Source organism: Prorops nasuta, unplaced genomic scaffold (genome assembly GCF_024137725.1).
Source record: "Prorops nasuta isolate Cenicafe-Biocafe unplaced genomic scaffold, Cenicafe_Pnas_1.2 PNAS00003, whole genome shotgun sequence".
NCBI classification, from domain to species: Eukaryota; Metazoa; Arthropoda; class Insecta; order Hymenoptera; family Bethylidae; genus Prorops; species Prorops nasuta.
Window position 1 is genome coordinate 8,336,591 of NW_027116800.1, and position 21,205 is coordinate 8,357,795.

The 21,205-nt window shown below is 41.2% G+C and overlaps 1 protein-coding gene across 1 annotated transcript; it reads left to right on the plus strand.

The window, feature by feature from the left end:
* The first annotated feature begins 12,636 nt into the window (after nucleotides 1–12,636).
* Nucleotides 12,637–21,097, plus strand: LOC136784517 (mucin-22). The gene is made up of 3 exons (XM_066745215.1): nucleotides 12,637–12,685; nucleotides 13,058–13,081; nucleotides 13,959–21,097. Exons 1-3 carry the CDS (start codon nucleotides 12,637–12,639, stop codon nucleotides 21,095–21,097), a joined length of 7,212 nt encoding a protein of 2,403 aa, XP_066601312.1.
* The last annotated feature ends 108 nt before the right edge of the window (nucleotides 21,098–21,205 follow it).

Sequence of the window (21,205 nt, forward strand, 5' to 3'; positions counted from 1 at the left end):
GTCCTTTCTAGCATTTTCCTCTCTCATTTTTCCTTGGATCATTAATAGTTTATGATTTATTCTAAAAAAATTATTTTCTTTCTCGTTAATCTGATACATTTTTTAATATTTCTATGCATGTACTGTGAATCAAGAGAGAAACGATGTCCTCGAAGTATAATGTTCAAGCGAGTTATTGAACTTTCTTAATCTTGTGATAAAAAAAGGAATTAAACGCGTGGTATATTGTTTTAAAATTACAGCTTATTTCTTAAAGAACTAAAATTATGCATTTATGGTATAGGTATAAGTCTACGTGTTTTACTCCTCTTCAGGGAAATTACAAGTTCAACGAGATATCCATGTTGTTAAAGGCAAACGTTTGTCTCGTTAACGATATATATAATTGGAAGTTTACTAAATAGTGTTCGTGCAAGAAATCGTGATGTTGTAGCTCGTGCAAACGTCCCGATGTGGGCTAACGCCGGCCGGGTCTGCCGAATTCACGATGCCTCGGGCTCATAACGGTCCGACATACTGACTCCTTCACGGTGGGCTTCCTCTTTTACAGCTTCATGCAAATATTCGTTCGCGCGCTGCTATATTATCGTCGCATACTAATTCCCTCTTTGTATTCCTCTGCTACTTGCCGCTGCTGCTGTTTTACCACTCGTATGCAACCCAATTCTGGAATACCGTATGGCGTATATTCCTCAATTCGTGCACGTAATGAGCTCACGGAAATCCAAGTCTAACGTGTTTCGTCCATTCTACGTAAAAAGTGGGGAAAAAAACAAAATTAATGGAAATGTTTACCATTGCACAGTGCACGTTCTTATCGTAAAATATCTTTTCTATACGGAACTAGTGTAAAGAAAGATATGAAGAAATATGAGTATCGAGGCATATAAAGGATATTTATGGAAAATTGTGGTTTTTAGAGTCACTCGATATCTGATTGGTGAAAACGTAGTAATAGCTGCAGAGAGTACGCAGTAGAGGTAGAATTTTTTTGAATCGTTGATTGGTTAAATCGAGCGCAGTGATCGTAAAATTGTTGGTTTTTTGAAGGAGTCAAGGCCGCCAAACGTGGTAGCACCTTTCTCTAGAGGAAATGGAAGGGGGAGGGCAAGACTTGAGCAGGTGGATGGTCCAGTCAAAGGAGGGGACGATCGAATTAGGTCAACCGCGAGCTGGTGTTGCAGCAAGAAAATATATGCATTCGCATGTTCGTCCCTCTTCAGCTTATCTCGCTTCGTTTTTCCAAATTGTTATCAATGAACCTTGCAGGTGACAAATTAATTGCACAAATGACAAGATCTACCATAAAATTAACTAGTCGCAATTAATTGAAATTCCTTCGTTGATCCAATTAACCGTTTAATTTGCTGTTTGAAGATTAAACAACGCAAACGTTAAGATTGCGCAATTGGCTGAAATAACTGTCGTCTCAAGCACGCGTATTTAAATGAATAGCTTTGCGGAGAATGCTGCAGTTGCACAGGATCTCAGTGGGAGAATCGGAGCATACCTGATGTTTATATTCGCATTGATTCTTAACCGTCCATACTCTTACGCTAAAATTCACGCACGACCAGCAACAAAACTGACGTAACACTTCCATCGCTTTTAATAATCTCGTGTAGGTATCTGGTCGAAGGTAGGCGTAAAAACATGCAGCAATTTTCATTTGATGCAACTCCCATTTAGCGATAAAAAATGTCACATTACTCAGCAATGATCAAACAATTAGCAAGTCGATAAATTGTCGTTAATTCGACATTATTCCTCTCCGAGTGCTGCTCGCGGAGAGTACGACGATCGAGGAGGGTGTTTCGATCTCACAGAGGAATCAGGGCATGAATATTTTAGCCGAGGAACACATTAAACTGGTCAAAATTCGCTTTCGCGTGTCAATTGGCGTGCTAAACGATCGACAAATCATTTAGTCAGTAGCGAGTTATTTCAGCGTTGGTCAACAGAGCGATAGACCATGAATATCATCCAGTGGATCTCGTTTCCCGACCTTCCCTTCTCTTTCTTTTGCTTTTTTCTTCTCATTTTCCATGCAATTTTTCGTATCCTTTTCGCCGAGCGGAAAATTCTTTTAAACTCAATCACGTGTTCCATGTAAAGATTGATAGTTGGAAAAATACCTATTTCTCTTGGCGGATCTATTCGATTTCCGGTCGTTCCTACAACTTAGCGTCTCAACTTTGTTCTCGTTCGTTCGTGATTTCCGTTAAAAAGTGAAACCAGATTGACATTGCACGCGACAGGATGTTGGCTACACACGAATATCTTACGTGAGAAGAAACTATTTGAGTGGGAGCGAGCAAAGGGAGTCTAGTTCACGGGAAAGCACGCGGAGATCCGTGGTAAAGCGGAACGATCGAGTGGAGGAACGAGAAATGAATGTGAACGTATGGATATGTAATAAGGAAAAAGGGTCAAATGCGGAAAATCTCTGTCCGGCTCGATTTACAAAACCGACAATGAGAAATATCCGTTAAAGTGTAATATTTGCCGAGACGCGAGACTGTCGGTCATAAATAAGTAGTAAAGACCGCGGTGATCTGCGATAATAATGGTACAGCGTCGCGCCGGTAATTGACCTTCTTTACTGCCTGTTATCACGATTCCAATTCCATCCAATATCTGTTCTCCCTCGGTCAACAATTAACCGGATTAATCGTGGACACGCGAGTGTGCAATAAATACCCGTATAATCGGCTCGAATCACGATTTCATTGCTATGTGCGAATATTTGTTTATATCCTCTGGTGAATAGTTTTGCACGAGTCGACGGATATCCCCAAGGGCCGTTACGTTCGAGCTTTCTTATTGGGCAAACTTAATTGGCAGGAGTAAATTTGAGATTTGCGGGGGGCGCGATCCGAATATGGCGCTTTCATGAGCAACAGGTTTCGCACATTGGAATTCGTCCTCTTTGCATCTAATTAAAATCAAGAGATCTGGCCTGTCTCTCGCTTGCTTGGCATTCCACGAATCTGAGTCGAAAGAATTGTTCAATAGTGTTTCTCGCGATGCTTATTATTACTTACCGCTGAGCAACTAAAATCAACACTGCGTCGTTGATCTTATTTCGCAGTGCTTCTCGAACCCGTTCAGTTCCTGGAAGCGTTGGAAACTAACCGGAAAATATCATTGCTAATTTGTAGAAGCAATAGCAAAACTGTAAATTCAGTACTTCCGGAGTTGGATAAATGATTTCAACCGAGCGATTGTTGGCAGATGGAGGGGTCGATGAAAATCATTTGTCATAGTTTGCTGGTATTTTCTATGCCAAGTGGAACTCCGGAGGGAAGATATGGGGGGCGCCTACATAGTGCTGTATATCATTGCATTTATGGCGGTGCGAAAACTTTATCGGGTGTGTCCGTTGACTTCACCTTTCTCGGTATTTGCACAGTGGCAAAAGTAGGCGGGAAGAAATACGTGTATATTTGATGCAGTATTTACGTTGCCATTGACACGGTGGCTAAGCTTATGTTATACTAATGGAAGAAAGTTTTAATGCTAAAGACTATGAAACAGTGGACTTTGGGTTTCACCATTGAACAAGAAACTTTCGACCTTGACACGCCAAAACGGGTGATTAAATTCGAGAAGGAGGCAATTCGAGAAGGAGGGATCTCGGTCCCAAAAATATCGAGGCCAGTTAGAATCGGCGAGAGAACAATGCTTTGATATCTTGGGTTGCGATCTGGCTAAAGAACAATTGGCCACGCACCGAGCACCTTGCTTCGTTAATAACAAGTTCGGCTTCAGCATCCAATATTTTTCTCCGCATCGGTGAACCGATGGCGAATCACTCTCTGGACGGTATTAGAAAGTGAGTTCTTCGATATTTGGGTCGCGAGAGACCGCATATAAGCGAGTATAATTAATTAGAGACTGGTAGGAGCCGCTGGTGAATCGTCCAATAATAACCCAAATGAATCTGTCTTCATTTTATTCATTTTTCCTTCGAAGCATAAAAATCCTATGCCTAAAAATCTACTATACTCGCTTATCGTTGAGCTTTAATTGAATCCTTATATGAATAAACTCGTTAAAATCTACAATCATCTATGCTACTTATTAGTTAGCATAAAATTTTTATTGAAAATAAAACATTCGAGAAAGTCCCTTGGTCTGAGCCTCCGGCTCTATTTTGTTTCTATGTCGCGTCTTGCTCAATGAGAGCCTCAATTATACAAATATTCTAATAATGATTCTTAATAGAGTACACATTTTAGCGTTTCGTCCTACTTTTAAAATAGTTTACAGCGTTTTTCCCTAACATTTTATGATTGCTGTAACGATTTAGTCAATGATAGGTATAAGTGCAAAGGCACAATGATTAAACGAATATCTCCGCTAAGATTCCTTTTGTCAAACTCGAGATGTAATTCATCGTAGTTTGTAAGGAAACTGAGAAAATTACAATTTAAATTTTATATTCCCACCAAGGTGCTTCCATGACATTTCAAATGTTTCAATAAAATTGCATATTTTCAAGAATCTACGTGCTCTTTTTTCATGCATTTAATATTAAGAGCTACATTTCCTTTAACACTGAACGTATCGAAAATATCATATATACACACATGTGTTTACATTTAAAAAGGGTCATTTAATCAACAAATGGTATAGCTCTAGTGTAAAATAAAAAATATAAATAACTTTCTAAGAGTTCTTATGCTTGTATCGATCGGTAGATCTAATGATATATGTTAAAATTGGTGTTTCTCAAGCTTTGTAATTGCTGGTTTATGCAGCAGCAGCTTGGATAGTTTATACTTTGCGAGACTCCGACTGCAACTTTAGAGATGTAAATTGTTCCCAGTTATGCGTTATAATTCGAACGTCGCTAAAGCGAAATGACCGTCATCGTTTAAGAATTAGAAGCATTCTGGGATGGGACGAAAGCGTCAGAAGGATAAATATAGGTTCATTGGATGGAAAGCAAAACACTTTCACATTCGAGCAATAACCCATGAGGTCGGTGAATACCATTAATTCCGGATGATTCCGTAGCAGGTCCCGAGAAGAGGCTGATGAAACTAAATCAGAGATGCAATGTTGGCAATAGTGAAAGCAATGCTTTTCTGATCTGATCGAACTTTGCTCTATACTGTAGTTCGTTCCATTATGGGTTCACTAGCTTTTGACTCTTATTGCCTTATAAACTGCAAATTATTTGATATTCTTCTTATATCGCTTTAAACAATCCTCTTAATTTTCTTATAGGTATTAGCCGATCGATGAATGAAATTAGTGAGGAATGTATATGATACGAGAACAAGACTTTTGTAATGAAATAGAATGAAATGACTCGTATATAAAATTGAAAGTGATGCGTTAAGAATGTTGTACCGGCAATTTTCTATTGCTTTGTTGTAATGAAAACGAGGAGAAACGACACTTTCGTGTCACCCTCGCTTAAGGCTTGGACAGAAACTTCTCGCACTTTCACCCTCGCTCTCCAATAGACTGTAAACTCTTACTTGGAACCTTGAGGCTCCCTCCCATCCATTTACGTATACGCATAATACACAGTGTACCAAGCACGACTAATTCAAGTACTTAGCCTTTCATTCCAGCTTCCATTAACATGCCTATTTTTCTCTACCGCCAAATAACTTCCGTTCCTGTCCAGCGATAAATATACACTTTACCCGTTTTCCTTCGTTTTTAATCGTTTTTCTCAACTTGGATAATTGATTTTATTTCCTATGATTATATTATTTTTCTTTCTTTTTATATATCCATTTATTTCTACGAGCAATTTCCTAGATTTGTAATAATTTTTCTAAGTAATTGGAGTCATTTATCAAATTAAAGCTAAGATTATATTTTATCGATTGTTTTATTGCAAAAGTTTTCAATAATATTATTCAATGGGAACCGCGTTTATGGACACGCAAGTGGATATTGATCACGTGCAAATGGACGTGCACAGCGAGGAGACTGCAACAAAACGTATCCACTTTATTCTGAGAGGAATGGTGTGGCAATTCTTTACGATCACAGTGTGAAAAATGTTGAGACACTTTTTCCATGGTCGTTTTCTCTCACCATGTATTTTGTACTTAATATACCATTGTTGCCTTAACGATTGTTATTCAGCAATTTTCTCGATTATCGATCAAGAATTCGCAATTATACTAACTTTTGAAAGTATAGTATTAATATATTTCGCCCATTTACCAAAGTCTATGAAACGACGAAGCTTTATTTGTTAAATTGCATTGTAAAATGCTACTTTCTCGTAGATCTTCGTGTATTCCCTGCAAGGCTGACGACGATTACCGATGAATTCTAAGGATAAATAGATAAGTTTCACGTCCCACGCAGGTTAGTGGTACGAAGCCCTAGCTTTGGCCGTACCAGATTCTCCGATAGTTAATCTCAAACGTTTTACGAAGAGGATGGTGTTGCATGATTACTTTTATTCATATTCTGAACAGGGCGGAGAAAATGCTGGGCAGAAATTGTAGCAAGTAAGATTGTCGACAGTTGCACTACTTGCAGGCGATGAGTAATCTGCCGAAGAAAATCTCGATCCGAGAACTAGGCCAACTATGGGCAAGATTTTCTTAGAAGTGCCGCCCTCCACTCTAATCCTGCTCATCATAAATAATCTACTTGTTTGATCTCGATATAATTCTCTATTATTATGCCACCTTTCCTGACTTTAACACAAGTTCATATCACGTAACACCTCTCTCGCAATTGTGGTTACAAACCTTTTTCCTTATTCCATCAAAAATAGTTCCAATAAATCGATAAATTCCTATATGTAAAACATATTATACTTTTAACATAACAAGAATAATGAACACTCGTATCGCTGGAATGGCTAATACTTATTCGATAAATAAAAAGAGCATATAAAAAAGAAATTATTTGTAATTTGAAACATCAGTAAAGAAAGAGTAGGACTGCGGTAGATGCCAAAGAATCTTGGCGATCGAGACTACCTTTACCGATGATGAGCGAGCTCGATACAGGATGAAGAAAATGTCGATCTTGAATCTAGGTCATCAAGATCCAAACGGTTACCCATATTTTTTCCATAATGCCCTTATTACATATTTTTGCCTTTTTACTCTAGAAAGTGCATTTTTCGTCATTCTACCACTTATCGTGCCGACTTTTCGAAATTCCTGTCTTAGCTGTACTTATAACGAGAATCCAATAAATCTTCTTCTAGATCAACAAAAATAAGATTGCAGTTTTAAAACAATTTCTATTGTTCGTCATCGATTTTAAGGAAAATTTCTGTTCGATGATCCACCGTGCGAATTTGAATTCTTTAGCCGATTTTCTGCTGTCCATGTGGAACGAGGCTAATTGATAGTTGAGCGATTTTCCTGCGGCATTTTCAAAGGGAGGAGGCGTGGTTGAAAATTCTCAGGGTGAGGTTGTTAGAATGGAAAACTCGTGGATGGGTATGTATAAATACTACAAGCGAGTCTGGTTAAATGTCGATTTCGAAAGGAAATTCGAACGGATCGTTGAGAGGTTACTCGTGCGAAAAAGCGATGCGCGCGCCGACTATTATATTGAAAATAGTGAGACCGCAAAATTTTCTTCCAACGTCCGCCAGTCACGAGTAGAAAAAGCCAATGCTGAAAATTACCCTCGGGCCAGCCTTCTGAGAAATTGCATTGGCTTATGCCTGCCTTGTCATTTATTCACCAACCGCGTTATTAAAAATCTCAAGAAGCCATCGTAGAAACTTGACAACTACGTGAAAGCTATGAAAAAAAAATCGAAACGTGAGATTACATTAATTATCCTCAGACGCATGAATTGTTACCGTGTGTGCTTAAAATTATTTTACACGAGAGATAAATATATTATTAAACACTGCATCCTATTGAGAGAGACGTTGAAACGGGATTGCATGGTATTGAATTTTTCTAAATTTTGTGTAAAGAGTGGGGATATATAATTTCCTCAGCATCCAGGAGAGGAATGGTGATTTTAAATGCAAAAGTTTACAAGTTCATCTCAATGTGTTCACTTGCAGGAGAAAGCTGTAAAGGGAGGAGAGAACAATAGTGTTTTAGGACAAAGCCGCAATTACATTTGAGATTTGTTTTAAGCGCGAGGTGCATTGGAGACTTTGAGGACAGGGAGAGAGAGAGAGGAAGAAAGGAAGAGAAGAAAAGAAGAGAAGAAGGAGGTCCTTCCAGCTTCTTCGAAGTGGCCGACTGGAGTTGAGATCCCGTTAAAAGCGGCCAACTCGTATCCGTGTTCCTCTTTCGGATGCGTTTCTCTTTTTCTCTCTCCCCATCCTCAATTCTCTCCTTATACGTAACAAAATTGTTCTTTCTTCACCATTAATTAAATAATAAAAATAAAACGATTAATATTAGTAACAATCGTATGACTGTATTAATCAGAACAATTTAAATCTTAGTCGAGAGAGAGGGAGAGACTGTATATTTAAAAAAGGTGCTTTCATTAATAATGATATGAACGTAGTAATTTAATAACGAATAAACGATCATAAAACGTTAATCGTAAAAAAATGATTCTTAATTAATAATCGCGTGTGACACGTTCGAGTTGGAATGGTGGGGAAGAAAACTTGACGAGTCGAATATGCATCTTTAGCACCGCGTGTCGACTGTATTATATGGATGCGGAGAACGTATCGATACTGCATGTAATAGTACTGAAATTGCAAACGCGAAGTTCCGTGCGGCACGGAGCAGGTTCGAGGGAGAAAGTGTTCGATCGTGGGAACCGGTAACAGGGATACCAACACTCCAGCATCCCAACGACAATAATTTCTCGCATCGCAATCCCTCTTTGTTAGTCTTCAAAAACCACTGTATTTTACTTTACTCTTCAATCGCCATGAACATTTTACGGACGCTGCTTCATCTATACCGTCTGTTTTTGCCATACTTTTTTCACTCAATTGGAACGATTTCTGTTCTTGCGAGAAAAACTCACAGCGGATATAGCACGTGTTCCGGAATAATTCTCCGTGAATTTATTCATTTCACGTGAAATCTTATTGTCGTAATGCTATATAAACCTTTCGCTAATGAGTTATTTAGAAATTGTTGCAATTGGTTCAAGAGGAAGCCCAAGAAATACGAGCATCTACAGGATAAATTGTTATTGTGAAATAAACGATATACCCAAATGTTACGTGGATAAAATGACCGTGACAGACTTCATAAATTTTAGTTGGCATTAAATAGGCACCCGTAATTTTTCCGCATTTTACAATTTGTCAGAAACAATATAATGGTTACCAGAGGAATTATCATATTTCTGATCAAATTTGGGCACAAGCAAGGAACAGAAGAACGTTCCGCACTGTGATAACTAGCTGGGGTATCCAGTATGTTTAGATACGGTTCACGTAGAAGTATTTTAATGGGAAAAAACCACAAACAGCGAAGCTTTGTGGGTACCGAAACAATTTGTCCAAATCAGAATTTAGTAGGGGCCAGAAGAATTAATTTCTTGCGTTGCATGCAGAGATTGAGTTAACTAGGCGTATAATAGGCGAAGTATTGCGACCACTTGGGAATGCAATCTGCGTTATACACGTATGTGGTAAACCGAGAATAATGATGATTACTCTCACTTGCTCAATGACGTTTCGCAGCCGGTCACCTAAGTACTGCCGCGACCGTATTTGGTCCTTATTGGCCACCAAATGACGAAAGTGTCGTCTATTCGCACTTATATATTTTCTTCCCTGCAACTAAGTTCTATACAAGTTGATTGTTAAGTAAATACGTCTCTTGACAAAGTATATCCACCAGACAAAGCAAATCACATCTACTCTTTAACGAGCTTCTTTTATTTCTAACCTATAAAACTATCTTATTCTATAATAAACAATTTATAAAAGAAAATAGAATCGTGTTATGATTCGTCATAGATGTAAAAAGGATAATCCTTGTAAATTTTTTTATTTGTTCTCCAATAAGGAGGAAGGCTATTTCGGCTCATCAGAATAACTTTCTCCACGTTAATTTCCATAATCGGCCCATGCAATTTCGACTAATTCACTCAATACATCAGCAAAGCGAGGCGCGTAGCATTTATCAATTTCACGTAATGTAACGTAATAAAGGCGCATCTCGCATAACTATCGCAAATGCTATATCTAAATTCAAGCGAGAAGTTATAATAAGAAAAGCCCAAATACGTGCGACTCATGAAAAGCCGATTTCTCTCTCGCGAAATTTATTCGATCGATGCAATCGATTATTGAGTAACGCAAGATCACGGCCGGTCGTGATTGGCCCATGGAAAGAAGGTCGACCGGCTGACCCAGCAGACATGAATGACCTCGAACCGCGGGCCCCACTGGCCCGCTACCAAGAAACCACAAGAAGCCAATGAGAACCGGATGTCACTTGCTTTTGCGCGAATTCCTGCAAAATACCCTAATAAATCGTATTTGCCAGCTGAACAATCTTACAGCTGCTCGCGCGTCTCCAACAAAAGAGCTCCCACTCATACGTCCCTTCTCTCATCTTAAATTCACCATATTTAGCCCTGTATATATATTAATCGCCATCGACAAACCTGCAACATAAACGAATGATTCATATATAAAACAGGTGCTGAGAAATAATTACTCACCCTAATCAATGACAAGTCTTTAACTGCTTTCCATAGATTGAATTTATGGAGAGAGTCAGTCGAGTTTATTGAAATAAATTATTAGAGACTGGAGAAATTTTGGTTAATGCTGGTCACAGTGATAAATAATCGTTTCACTTGTAAATTGAAACACAGTAGTATAAAAAAACTGATAACGGTACAAGAAAGAGTAGGAATTAGAAGGAATAATCAGAATAAAATGTGTGCACAGTATATGTAGTAGCGTTAAAACAATAAAAAGTGGCTTCAGTTTTGTGAGATTATAGATCAGGTAAAGCCGGTGTGACGACTATGGAGGGCAGACCAGGTCACCAGGTGATACCATTCAGGACAATCTAAATTCCGCGAATCTGCTGAGCGACTGGATAAATCGGCCAGGATGAATGAGCCCCCAACTTGGTGGTGACTGAGCTTCGGTATGGTGACCGTTCACTTCTAAATATAGTAGCGTTGGTCAGGATTGAATAGCACCGGTGCGCAATAAACGCTAATAAATCAAACTGGAAAATCGATAATAAAAAATCTTGATACATCCACATATATATGGGATCATGAATCAGTCAGTTTTATTCTGCTGACAAATTTTTTCTCACGAAGAGTCTCTTTACCTACGCTATATCACACGGTACTAATAATAAGTGGCCTCGAGATATCAAAGAAAAATAGAATAAAAGGGGGTAGTGGTTATTAATGGATCATCGCGTACGCCTACCGACCAGGAGAATGTCGGTCGTGTATTCCGTTCGATAATTACAAAAGTGGCAGATCTTCGATTGCGCAGAATCGCACGCGCCATTCATGAAAAAAGTTTGTGCACAGGAGAGGGGTAATGGTAAGGTAAACAAGAAGAAGGATCCGTGCTCTCGACGAAGCTGAAGATGTCGTCCGGAGGCCGCGACGTACAGTTATCTGACCGACTGCTTTTCCTCGTGCTAGTCTCCACGCGTCGTAACCAGTATGAGCATCTTTCGACCACGTGTCTTGTCCCATCCCATCAACAACTCCTCTTCACCTGTACCTTTTACGTTACCGCACATTCGCGAGCTCTCTCAGCCTCCGCATTAACATACTCAGCAATCAGCAACCACCTTTAAAAAATAATTTAACTTCTCGTGTTTACTTTACCCTAATCATGCATGCGTAAATTAATAGGCAAATTTTTGAAAATTTCCCCTTATTTTCTCCTAATATCGATGCAGCACCCATTACACTTCGTTTTGACGAATGGTGAAAATGCTGCTTGCGTCGGCATGGGTGATAAATTGTGACGATTACTTATCGGGAAACGGATTAATCGTCCCAGCGATCTAGTTATGTATGAGGGAGCTTTTTATCATGGACCAGTCTGGAGGTGAGCGTTCTCGAACGGGTCTTGGCGCAAAAGTTTCGCGAATTGGCGTTCCTCGGACAGTGATCCATCAGGTTTTTCTGCAAGATGCCAAGAACGCGCGTGATTCCGTGACCCGCCATCGCGGACCGACCATCGTGACTTGGAAAATGTGGAACGGAATTACGGAAGGCACGAGCGCAATTTGAAAGTTGATAGAGCGTCTTCGAGCGTGCATTTAAACGACATTATATATATATATATACAAGCGACAATACTCACCACTACAATTTGCCCTTTGTACTTCTTCCTCTCCTTTATTTTTTCTTCTTTAGATTTCCTTTCACCACCCAACGTTTCCTGTTCCGAGCAAGTCATTAGGTAACCATCTTCCTGCTGCATATAATCATCGGAAAAATCTATATATAATTCATAGAATTCTTGCTATAGCTGCATCGCATACTTACTTTATTCTCCTGTTTGCAGACGTTGAACTGTCCGACCAATACATCAGGGCCTCTAGGATAGAAAGGAATCTCCAAGGTGAGTCCATAGAATCAGCATCTTGTATCTTGCACTATTTTATTCTTGCATGTAAACATTACACGATTACACAGATACACTCACACCGAAATTGCAGTTGAGTAAAGAGGAAAGAAATCTTTACCCCCTGGATGTATGTAGTCTTATGTGAGAGGTTCAACAAAAATGATTCATCTTCCTGTATGAATTATTTATATAGTTTGTACTGAATTATTCTTATGGTACATTTTATTCAACTGCAATCTTATAATCGGACATTATTTTCTGCTTCGTTCTTCGCCTCTGTCTCTTTGTATCTTTCTTCTCTCTCTTGAAACGCCGTTCGAATTCTGAAAACTAAAATTTTCATGTGCGTGTTGACGCGAGGTGCGGCCGTGTATTATAAACGGACAATACTTATATATTTTCTCCATATCTAAACATAGTTTATTTTCTACGAGGTATCTTGGGCTAGAATTCTTTTTAAATGACTCTCCTCATCAAAATAATACTACGGAAACTCTGAAAATGTTTTAATGTCAGATTTGTATTAATATTTCGAGTTTGCTACAGCTGTAACGATCGAGGAACTCGATGGTATCCCACAGAGAGTCATCGATTGTATTAGAATGGTTGCAATTTTCAGGGTTTCTGAGGTGTATATAATGATCTAACGCCTTGACTTTTTTGCTCGCATTTTCTCGAGTCAGCCTCTCATCCTTAGAACAGCAGGTCGTTTACCGCTAAGGCGATATAAGTTAGCGGCAAAACGCGATGCGTTAACGTTGAGGCACGTTTAGCTTGCGAAGCAGGTGTCCGAGGCTACGAAAAGAAGAAGGCTCGTCTACTAAGATCGTCTCTCTCTTTTTTTCTGTTTCTGTTACTGCTCCTGTCTGCCTCCCCGCCTACTACAACTATTCTTCAACAACTGGATGCCGTCTGCCTCCAACGTCCGCCCGCCACCCCGTCTCTCTGACGACAAATTTACATGACCACGACGATAAAACATTTTTAACACTCTTTATACGTAATAATGATGCCACGAAAACTCTGGCGGCGTTCCGCTCTTTTTTTTCACGTTTATCAAAACTGTTTCTTGCTTCTCTCTCTCTCTCTCTCTCTTTCTCGCTCTCTATCTAACGCTCAACCGCCCAATGACGTGACTCGACAAATTTTCCCCTGTAATCATCTTTAATGCTCAAACGTGATTTCCTACGAAATCATGCATTTCTCTTATTTTGCGAATTTACGACCGTCTACCCTTTACTCGTCATTACCACTCTGCCCGACGACAAACCATGAATATCCTACAATATTCCTCATACATCCCAATGCACTCGGATTGAATACACGCTCTTCTTTCGAAATTCAAATGAACGCCGTGATATAAATACGCATAACGTTTGTCCTTGGTGAATCTCGTACGAATATTTTGTCTTACGAATCAACAATCTATTGATATTGAATCAATTAGGAGTGACGACGGTCCTTCTGGTATCAGCTAAACAGGGAAAGTCTGCACCTCCGATAGGCCTGCTAACAAAAACAGCTAGAACGTTTGTGCAGGACGGTGCTAGCACTGAGTTCGCCACTCAAGTGGTGGGAACCACCCTGGACAATGGTCGATTGTACGCGAGAATTCTCTCAACATCGAGCCGCGTCTTTTATGACAAGGAACCCTCACCAGACCCAACCAGTCCATATGTGGTGTATCCGTCGAGGGCACCTAAAGATGACTGGCAACTCGGTGTGGCATTGGATAATGCTCCAATCAAAGCTATCAAAGACCTAAACGTACTTCAAAAGGACGAAGACATTGAAACTTCTACTGAAGATCAGAATGAAGCATCTAGTAAAACCACTTCTAATTTGGATGAATTGTCCAGAGAGAACGATATATTCAACAAGCGAGAGTTGAATGCTAATGTTCAGAGATTTAAACCAGCCAAAGTTCGGCCTGCAGAAAATTTACCAACGTACACTGTCAAGCAGGAATACGTGACGAGCAGCTTTGATGCGTTAGATGAGGAGCCAAAGAGTTACAGACCAAGAGCACCAAAAATCTTCAAGCTCCAACCAAAAGCTTCTGCCTTGAAAAAGATAGATGTTAAGAATTTTGCTACGGTGACCTATCACGGTTTCGCTGATTTTACAACGACTGTTGGTGATACCGTAATCGTTTTCTCGCCAAGCACTTCGCCAGTACCTGCTGGTAGACCAGCAACGACTATTAAAGGAGACGCAACGCTGAGACCGGACGATGGAGTAGCTGTACTGAAAATAAAACCAACAAACGTCGTCGTCGGCCATCAGAAAACCGAAAATCCTCGTCAATCCAAGGATCAATTCCTAGATGCTATTAACGGTGGAATTCAGTCCAGTGTGCCGGAAGAAGTCGAAGTTGAATCTTCTAGTAGATCGACCGATCCTCTACTGTGGGTGCCTGAAACTGGATCAGTCAAAGCAACTGGCTTACTGAAAGTTATAGATTCTACTACATCTTCGGATGGCACTACTACTCATTACAAGAGTTCCATTTATGGTACCTTCATTGGCACCAATTATGCCCAGATTATCCATACTTCATCGAACGTTTACTTCTTCCCCGAAGAGTCAACCTTGACTTACGGAACTGAGGACACTACGTCTGATTACAGTACGACTGGAACTGAATCTGATGATTTTGATTTAGACGAAACTGATGGTACAACCACCGGTACGACGCCTAGAATATTTGTTACTACTGAAGAGTCTCCCATGAACGAGCTAACCACCCCTTATGAGAAAACAACTGATAGCGTTTTGACGACCCTGAAAGACATATTGGAAAGCGCGAGAAAAGTCTTAGGAACAACCGAGTCTGCTATCCCAATGTTGGATGATGAGACTGCCAATGATATTTTGCCTGTGGATCCTCAAGGACGCAGCATTAAAGGCCTTGCAAACAGGAATAACTTAGAAAACAAGAACGACAAGGGACAAGATCAATCTGACAATGCACAGAAAACATCTTTGGCTACTCGTCTTTTACCCTCTACGGTTTACAAAACCTTCACCTATTTCACTACTTTCTTCATTCCTGGTGATAATGATCAAACGACAACCTCCATTAAGTCAAGAGAGGTAATTTCTTCAGAAGTCAGTTACCTAACTGAATTGATTCTACCAAGTGCCACCCAGAGTACTCTTCATGCTACAGTTTCTCCTAAACCTGCATTCAGGCCGAAAGTTCAGATCCAAGCAGAGCCCGAAGAAGAACAGACCACTAAACAAGATGAGGAAATCGAACTTATATTTAAAACATTATACACGACTTATACATATTTGACAACTTTCTTCCAAGAAAGCACATCAAGTGTTTCTAGCAGAGAAGTCGTCGAGACAAACATTATTACCCAAACTGTGGGAGCCAACGGTGTATCGGAATACGATAGACTTTTCGATAAAGAAGAATCTGCCGTTATTGCTCCTACGAAGATTGCTCAGATTTTCCCTTCAGTCACTACTCGACTTCCTTCAGATACAATGGAAGGTACTCCAACTGTTCCTAACGATGAAGAAATATCATTTAGAGGCACCACTGAACCTACAACTACTGAAAATGGACTTGAAGGTACAACGGATTCATCTAACACCGAAATTGAACCAAGTCCAACGCCTTCTTTATCGGTAGAAGAATACCAAGAGCAAGTGAAAACTTATTACACCACTTATACATACTTTACTACAATCTTTGTAGATGACGAAACTGAAATAGAAACTAGAACAGAGGTTTTCAGTAATATTGTCACTGAAACCATTAAACCAACATCCGTATTACCAGTGCCGCAAAATACAGTAACGTCTAATTCAAAATCTGAGGAAAGCAAGGGTGCTGTACCACCAGAAATTTTAGCTTATCTCGAAGCACTCAAGCGGCAGAAGTCTCAAGAAGAGGCTCTTTCATTGGCAAAAAAAGCAAAACCAGTAAAACCAGAAGTACAAACCGAGAAAGATGATTATGAAACTACTACCGACTATTTTATAGAAACCACGACAGACAACCCCACAACTGTTGAGGACAGATATACTGAGAACTCTTATAGAGACTTTAATGTTCAAGTAACGCCCAATCCTCCGGTTGAAGGTGAGGTCTTGGGATCGATGATAACGGATGTTGTGTCAACCTCGAGTTCTGGTGGTGGTACTGTTTTAGAGGTGATGGATAAGCGTAATGCAGTACCAGAAGACCAAGAATTATCAGAGTCCAATCATCATGACGTTGAGCCTGCACCTACTCTTCTCTTACAAACGAGCTACACAACATTTACATATTTCACAACTATGTACAAAGGAGAAGAATCCAATGTCGTTAGCCGTCTCGAAACTGTGACTAATGTAGCTACTGAAACAATAAGACCAACGGCTGTAGTACTTGCAGAAACAAGTACATTGCCAGTAACTTACTTCACTACGTTTACTTATTGGACTACTTTCTACAGAGGTGGTGATACAGTTACAACAAGTCGAGAAGAAACTATCAGCAATGTAGTAACTCCTGGAGTATCAGCAACGCCAACGGTACAATTGGGGGTAATAATGACGTATAGACCATCCCAGTCATCCTCGCCATTCGATGACGAGCTTGTGGAAGAAAAAGAATCCAAGGCCACCGCTGATAACGAAGTAACACCCGCGGATCGAGCAGTTTCTGAAAAAGCAGTAACGCAGGAGACACCCACGTTGAATGGCATTAATACACGTCCCAGTGAAGATAGTGCTGCGGAAACATCATTAATTCTGCCCGAACCGACTACGTATTACACAACTTTTACTTATTTCACGACATCGTACATTGGAAATGAAACAATTTTGAATAGCCGATTAGAAACTGTTACGAGTGTTTCCAGGCCTGAAGCTGGAACCCCACAGGCGACTGGCCGAGCTATTGGCACAAGTGTACCACCATTAGTTCAAGCTCTTGATACCGAATCTAAATCTGTAAGATCCTCGAAAACCGAGGATGTTCCGAAAACTGGTTTGATCTCTACAATTCGCTCGAGTAATGTTCAGGATGGTACAACTACTCATTATGCAACTGACGTGTATGGAACTTACATAGACGGGCTATATGCTCAGGTTGTGGAAAGTTCAACAAGATTGGAAACATCTACTCCATCTCCCAGCTCTGTAGCTACGCCTATTTTACCGACAGGAGTCTTGTCTTTGAACAAAGGAAGCGTTATCGATGCAGATGAGGTTACTACGGTTTATTTCACAACCAAGCAAATAGGTACTCTTATCGATGGTCTGTATGCTAAGGTTATAGAGAGTACGTCCAGTACGAAAATAGACGAAGAAAGGAAAGCTACTCTACCTCCACCTCATGGACATCGTACTGGACTAGTCAGGCTTATTCAAGGCAACATCGAAAATAATGGTACTACGACGTTCTATCAATCCAAAGTAATTGGTACTAGTATTGACGGACGCTACGCACAAATCATCGAAAGTACATCCACATTTGTAGCTCAAACTGCTACAAAAGGAGTATCGCCAAGTTCGACAATACCACCGAACCAAGCAACAGGTGTACCAGCGATCTCTCCGTCACCTGCAGCCATTCAGTCATCGCTGTCGGAAGATCATTCTACCGATTCGACCGATGATGAATCAGAGGAGAACGAAGGTGAAGAGAGTGAAGAGGAAGACGAAGAAGGTGGTCTTGGCAAGAAGAAATCCAGATTGACGTTCTCTTCTAGAAAGAGGACATTTACACCTGTCATCAGGCCTTTCATCTCGCGAAATAGACCAACGTTCAATCCAAAGCGAAAGGGAGCCCAAGGTGCAACAACCATTACCAGAACTGATATAACACCGACGATTACAGCAACATTAGCTGGCAAGAGTAACAGATTTGCCTCATCCAGAGGTCGCGTTACATCACCGGTTGGACCATATTCCTCAACCCTCGCTCCATCTGGATCTAGAAGATTCTCAGGTAGAAGGAGTTCGGTAACCTCTTCAAGCGTACTTAATACCGCGTCTGCTGGAAGTACAAGGGGTAGGCAAGCTGCAAGAATAGCTCCTTCTTCTGTATTCCAAGGAAATAGAAGGACACCAACGTCTATCAGAGGATCATCCTCTCGAGGCTCTATCAGGGGATCTAGTTCAGCATTTCCCGTAGCTTCCTCCAGGTATCGTCCAGGAATCAGACCATCTTCGACCCTTCTTAGAGGTCAAAGCACTGCCAAGCACGAAGATCAAGAAGATGATGCAAATGAATTCACCACCACTACCTTGACCACCGAAGAGACTCCGTTCACTGAATTCACAGATGCCGGAGAAACTACGCCGTACCAAACAACAACCGAATCTTCAAGGAGATCGACGAATCCACTGCTACGTTTTAGGAGACCTTTGAATACCAGACCTAGCACGACTCCTAGGCCTTCGACAACCACTGCTCCAAGAAGAACAGGCAACCTAAACAGACAAACGCCGCCAACTGTGCCCAATAGAGCCGCAAATGCCAGATCGAACAATAGGGTTCCGACTCCAATAGCTTCCAGAACGAGAACAGGAAATACAGGTCTTTTTCCACCACGAAGTCTTTTTGGTAGAAAGCAAGTAGAAACACCCGTGGAAGAAACTACGCTGCGACCAGACGTCGAAGGCGAAGAGAAGCACGAAAGTCACATCGAAGATCATCCCGTTGAAGAAATTTCTGATAACGATTATGAGGGTTCTGAACACGAAGACAGGGCTACGACTACCGCGAACGTTACTCGGCGATCCGGTAAATCCCTTGTATCCCCGGTGCAAATCAGGCCATTCGGTAGACCAAGGAGAACTCGTAGACAGGCGAGTCAATTAAGACAACTGACGAACCGCTTTCGTTCCACCACTCCGAAATTCGAGGAAAGATCAGATATCATTGATAGTTCTACCAGTAGGGAGGAGTTCCCCAAAACATATGCAAAACCAACCTCGAGATACAGTGTCCGTGGTAGATCATTGACTACATCACGGTCATCCTCTTCAGAGTCAGCTGAAGTATCTCAGCAAAATCAGTCAAGGCCACGAACCAATTCATCAAGAGTCAAACCCTCGCCCATAACAGCCAGCAATCGGCAATTTACTCTAAGAGAAAAGGACGGATCTACGACAAATAGGTCAGGATACAAACGACCATCGACCACCTCACGGTCCAGAACTCCATCTAAAAGTACAGATCGCAATAGGTCACTGAGATTGACTGGACGAAACGGATCCGATTCTCGACGAGGATCTTCTAGAGGCTCCTCAAGGTCGTCGGGCAGGAGCAACAATAACAGAAGATTGAATCACAGAGGACGTGGCTCCTACGAGAACATCAGAGAGTCCCCACTTATTTATCCCGATACCGATGGTACTATCACAGTCACTCATTACGTCCCAACGGATGTGACCATTCCTGTAGTAAGCAATGGTGTTACCGAACAACGAAACATCATAACGGCGCGTCCCAGCACGGAGATTCTTGGACCCGAGCAATATAGCACTGTCGTGGGTGGTGATGGTAGGCCATTAGTGGTAATCGTAAGTGAAGCAACTGGCACGAATAATCAAGGTCAAACCGAGATAACTCGATTCTTGCTTCACGAGACTCCCACAACGAGAATCTCCCACACGCTGACAACCTTAGGTGGTCGTAGAGCCTCACAATCCGTCATTGTACCAAGCACGGTTTACTCAGTAGAGAATATAGTTTCGACGATTCATCCTTCTATACCTGGAAACTCTCCTTTGGCGAATATTCTTTTATCACAGCTGTTACTGGGCCAGCTGGGTCAACAGAATCCCTTGGGAACGTCTCAAGCTTCACCTACGACACAATACAGCACACGCACTACTTCTTACGTAACGACAATAACGAAGCAGCAGAGTACCGTGATTCCACTTACCTTCCGAGGTAAGGAGATCCTTACGACCTTAGTGGACACTTCAACCAACGTTGTCACAGCAACAGAGTTTATCACGGATACCGTGGTGGTCACACCGACAGCTGCCATTCCTCAAGCAAATCTTAACTCGCTGCTACTGTTACTTCAACAGCCGCAATCGCAGCAGCAGCCAAATCCACTGGCAGACCCACTATTTGCTGCTTCTCCTCTGACTCAGAGCAACACATTGCCCGGAGAAGTCGAGAGAAGAAACCAACCAGCTGACTTCGATTATAGGCCAGATAGCTATGAGTACTCTGAGGAAGAGGATGATTCTTACGATGGCACCTCCAAGTCCAGAAGCAATCGTAAGGATAAAAAGGAGAAGAAGGCGACAGAGAAGACAGCTGCATCTGCAGAATCAAGTGTCGTTACTTTGTACGTCTCAGGGAGAAGACCCGGAGAGTTCAGTACAGTATTAAGCACCGTGAAAATTGGCGATGAAAGCACTGTCTCCAGGAGACGAAGGGATATTCTAGGAAACGCCGAAGTGAGGCCCTCGGTTCCGCCATCCTTGCACGCGGGACCGGATCCTGTTGATTTGATAGCTGGAAGCGAACAACCAATTCACGCACATGCACCGACGCAAAGTCTCGAGAGCGTAGTGGGTGACGTCGGACGGCACATTTCCACGTCCACCTATGCTTAATTGTCTCATGAAAATCCAAGTCACAACATCCTCATCGTCATCCGTGTCCTCCATTCACCCCTTATTCCCACTTTCATCCTATCATCTTATACGTATCACGATCTTTAT

Bases quoted from the DNA above. Each gene is read 5' to 3' on its own strand.
- LOC136784517 (XM_066745215.1), top strand. From the start codon at position 12,637: ATGTATGTAGTCTTATGTGAGAGGTTCAACAAAAATGATTCATCTTCC. The intron at 12,686-13,057 runs GTATGAATTATT...AGTTTGCTACAG, and splicing joins CAAAAATGATTCATCTTCCT to CTGTAACGATCGAGGAACTC. The intron at 13,082-13,958 runs GTATCCCACAGA...TGAATCAATTAG, and splicing joins AACGATCGAGGAACTCGATG to GAGTGACGACGGTCCTTCTG.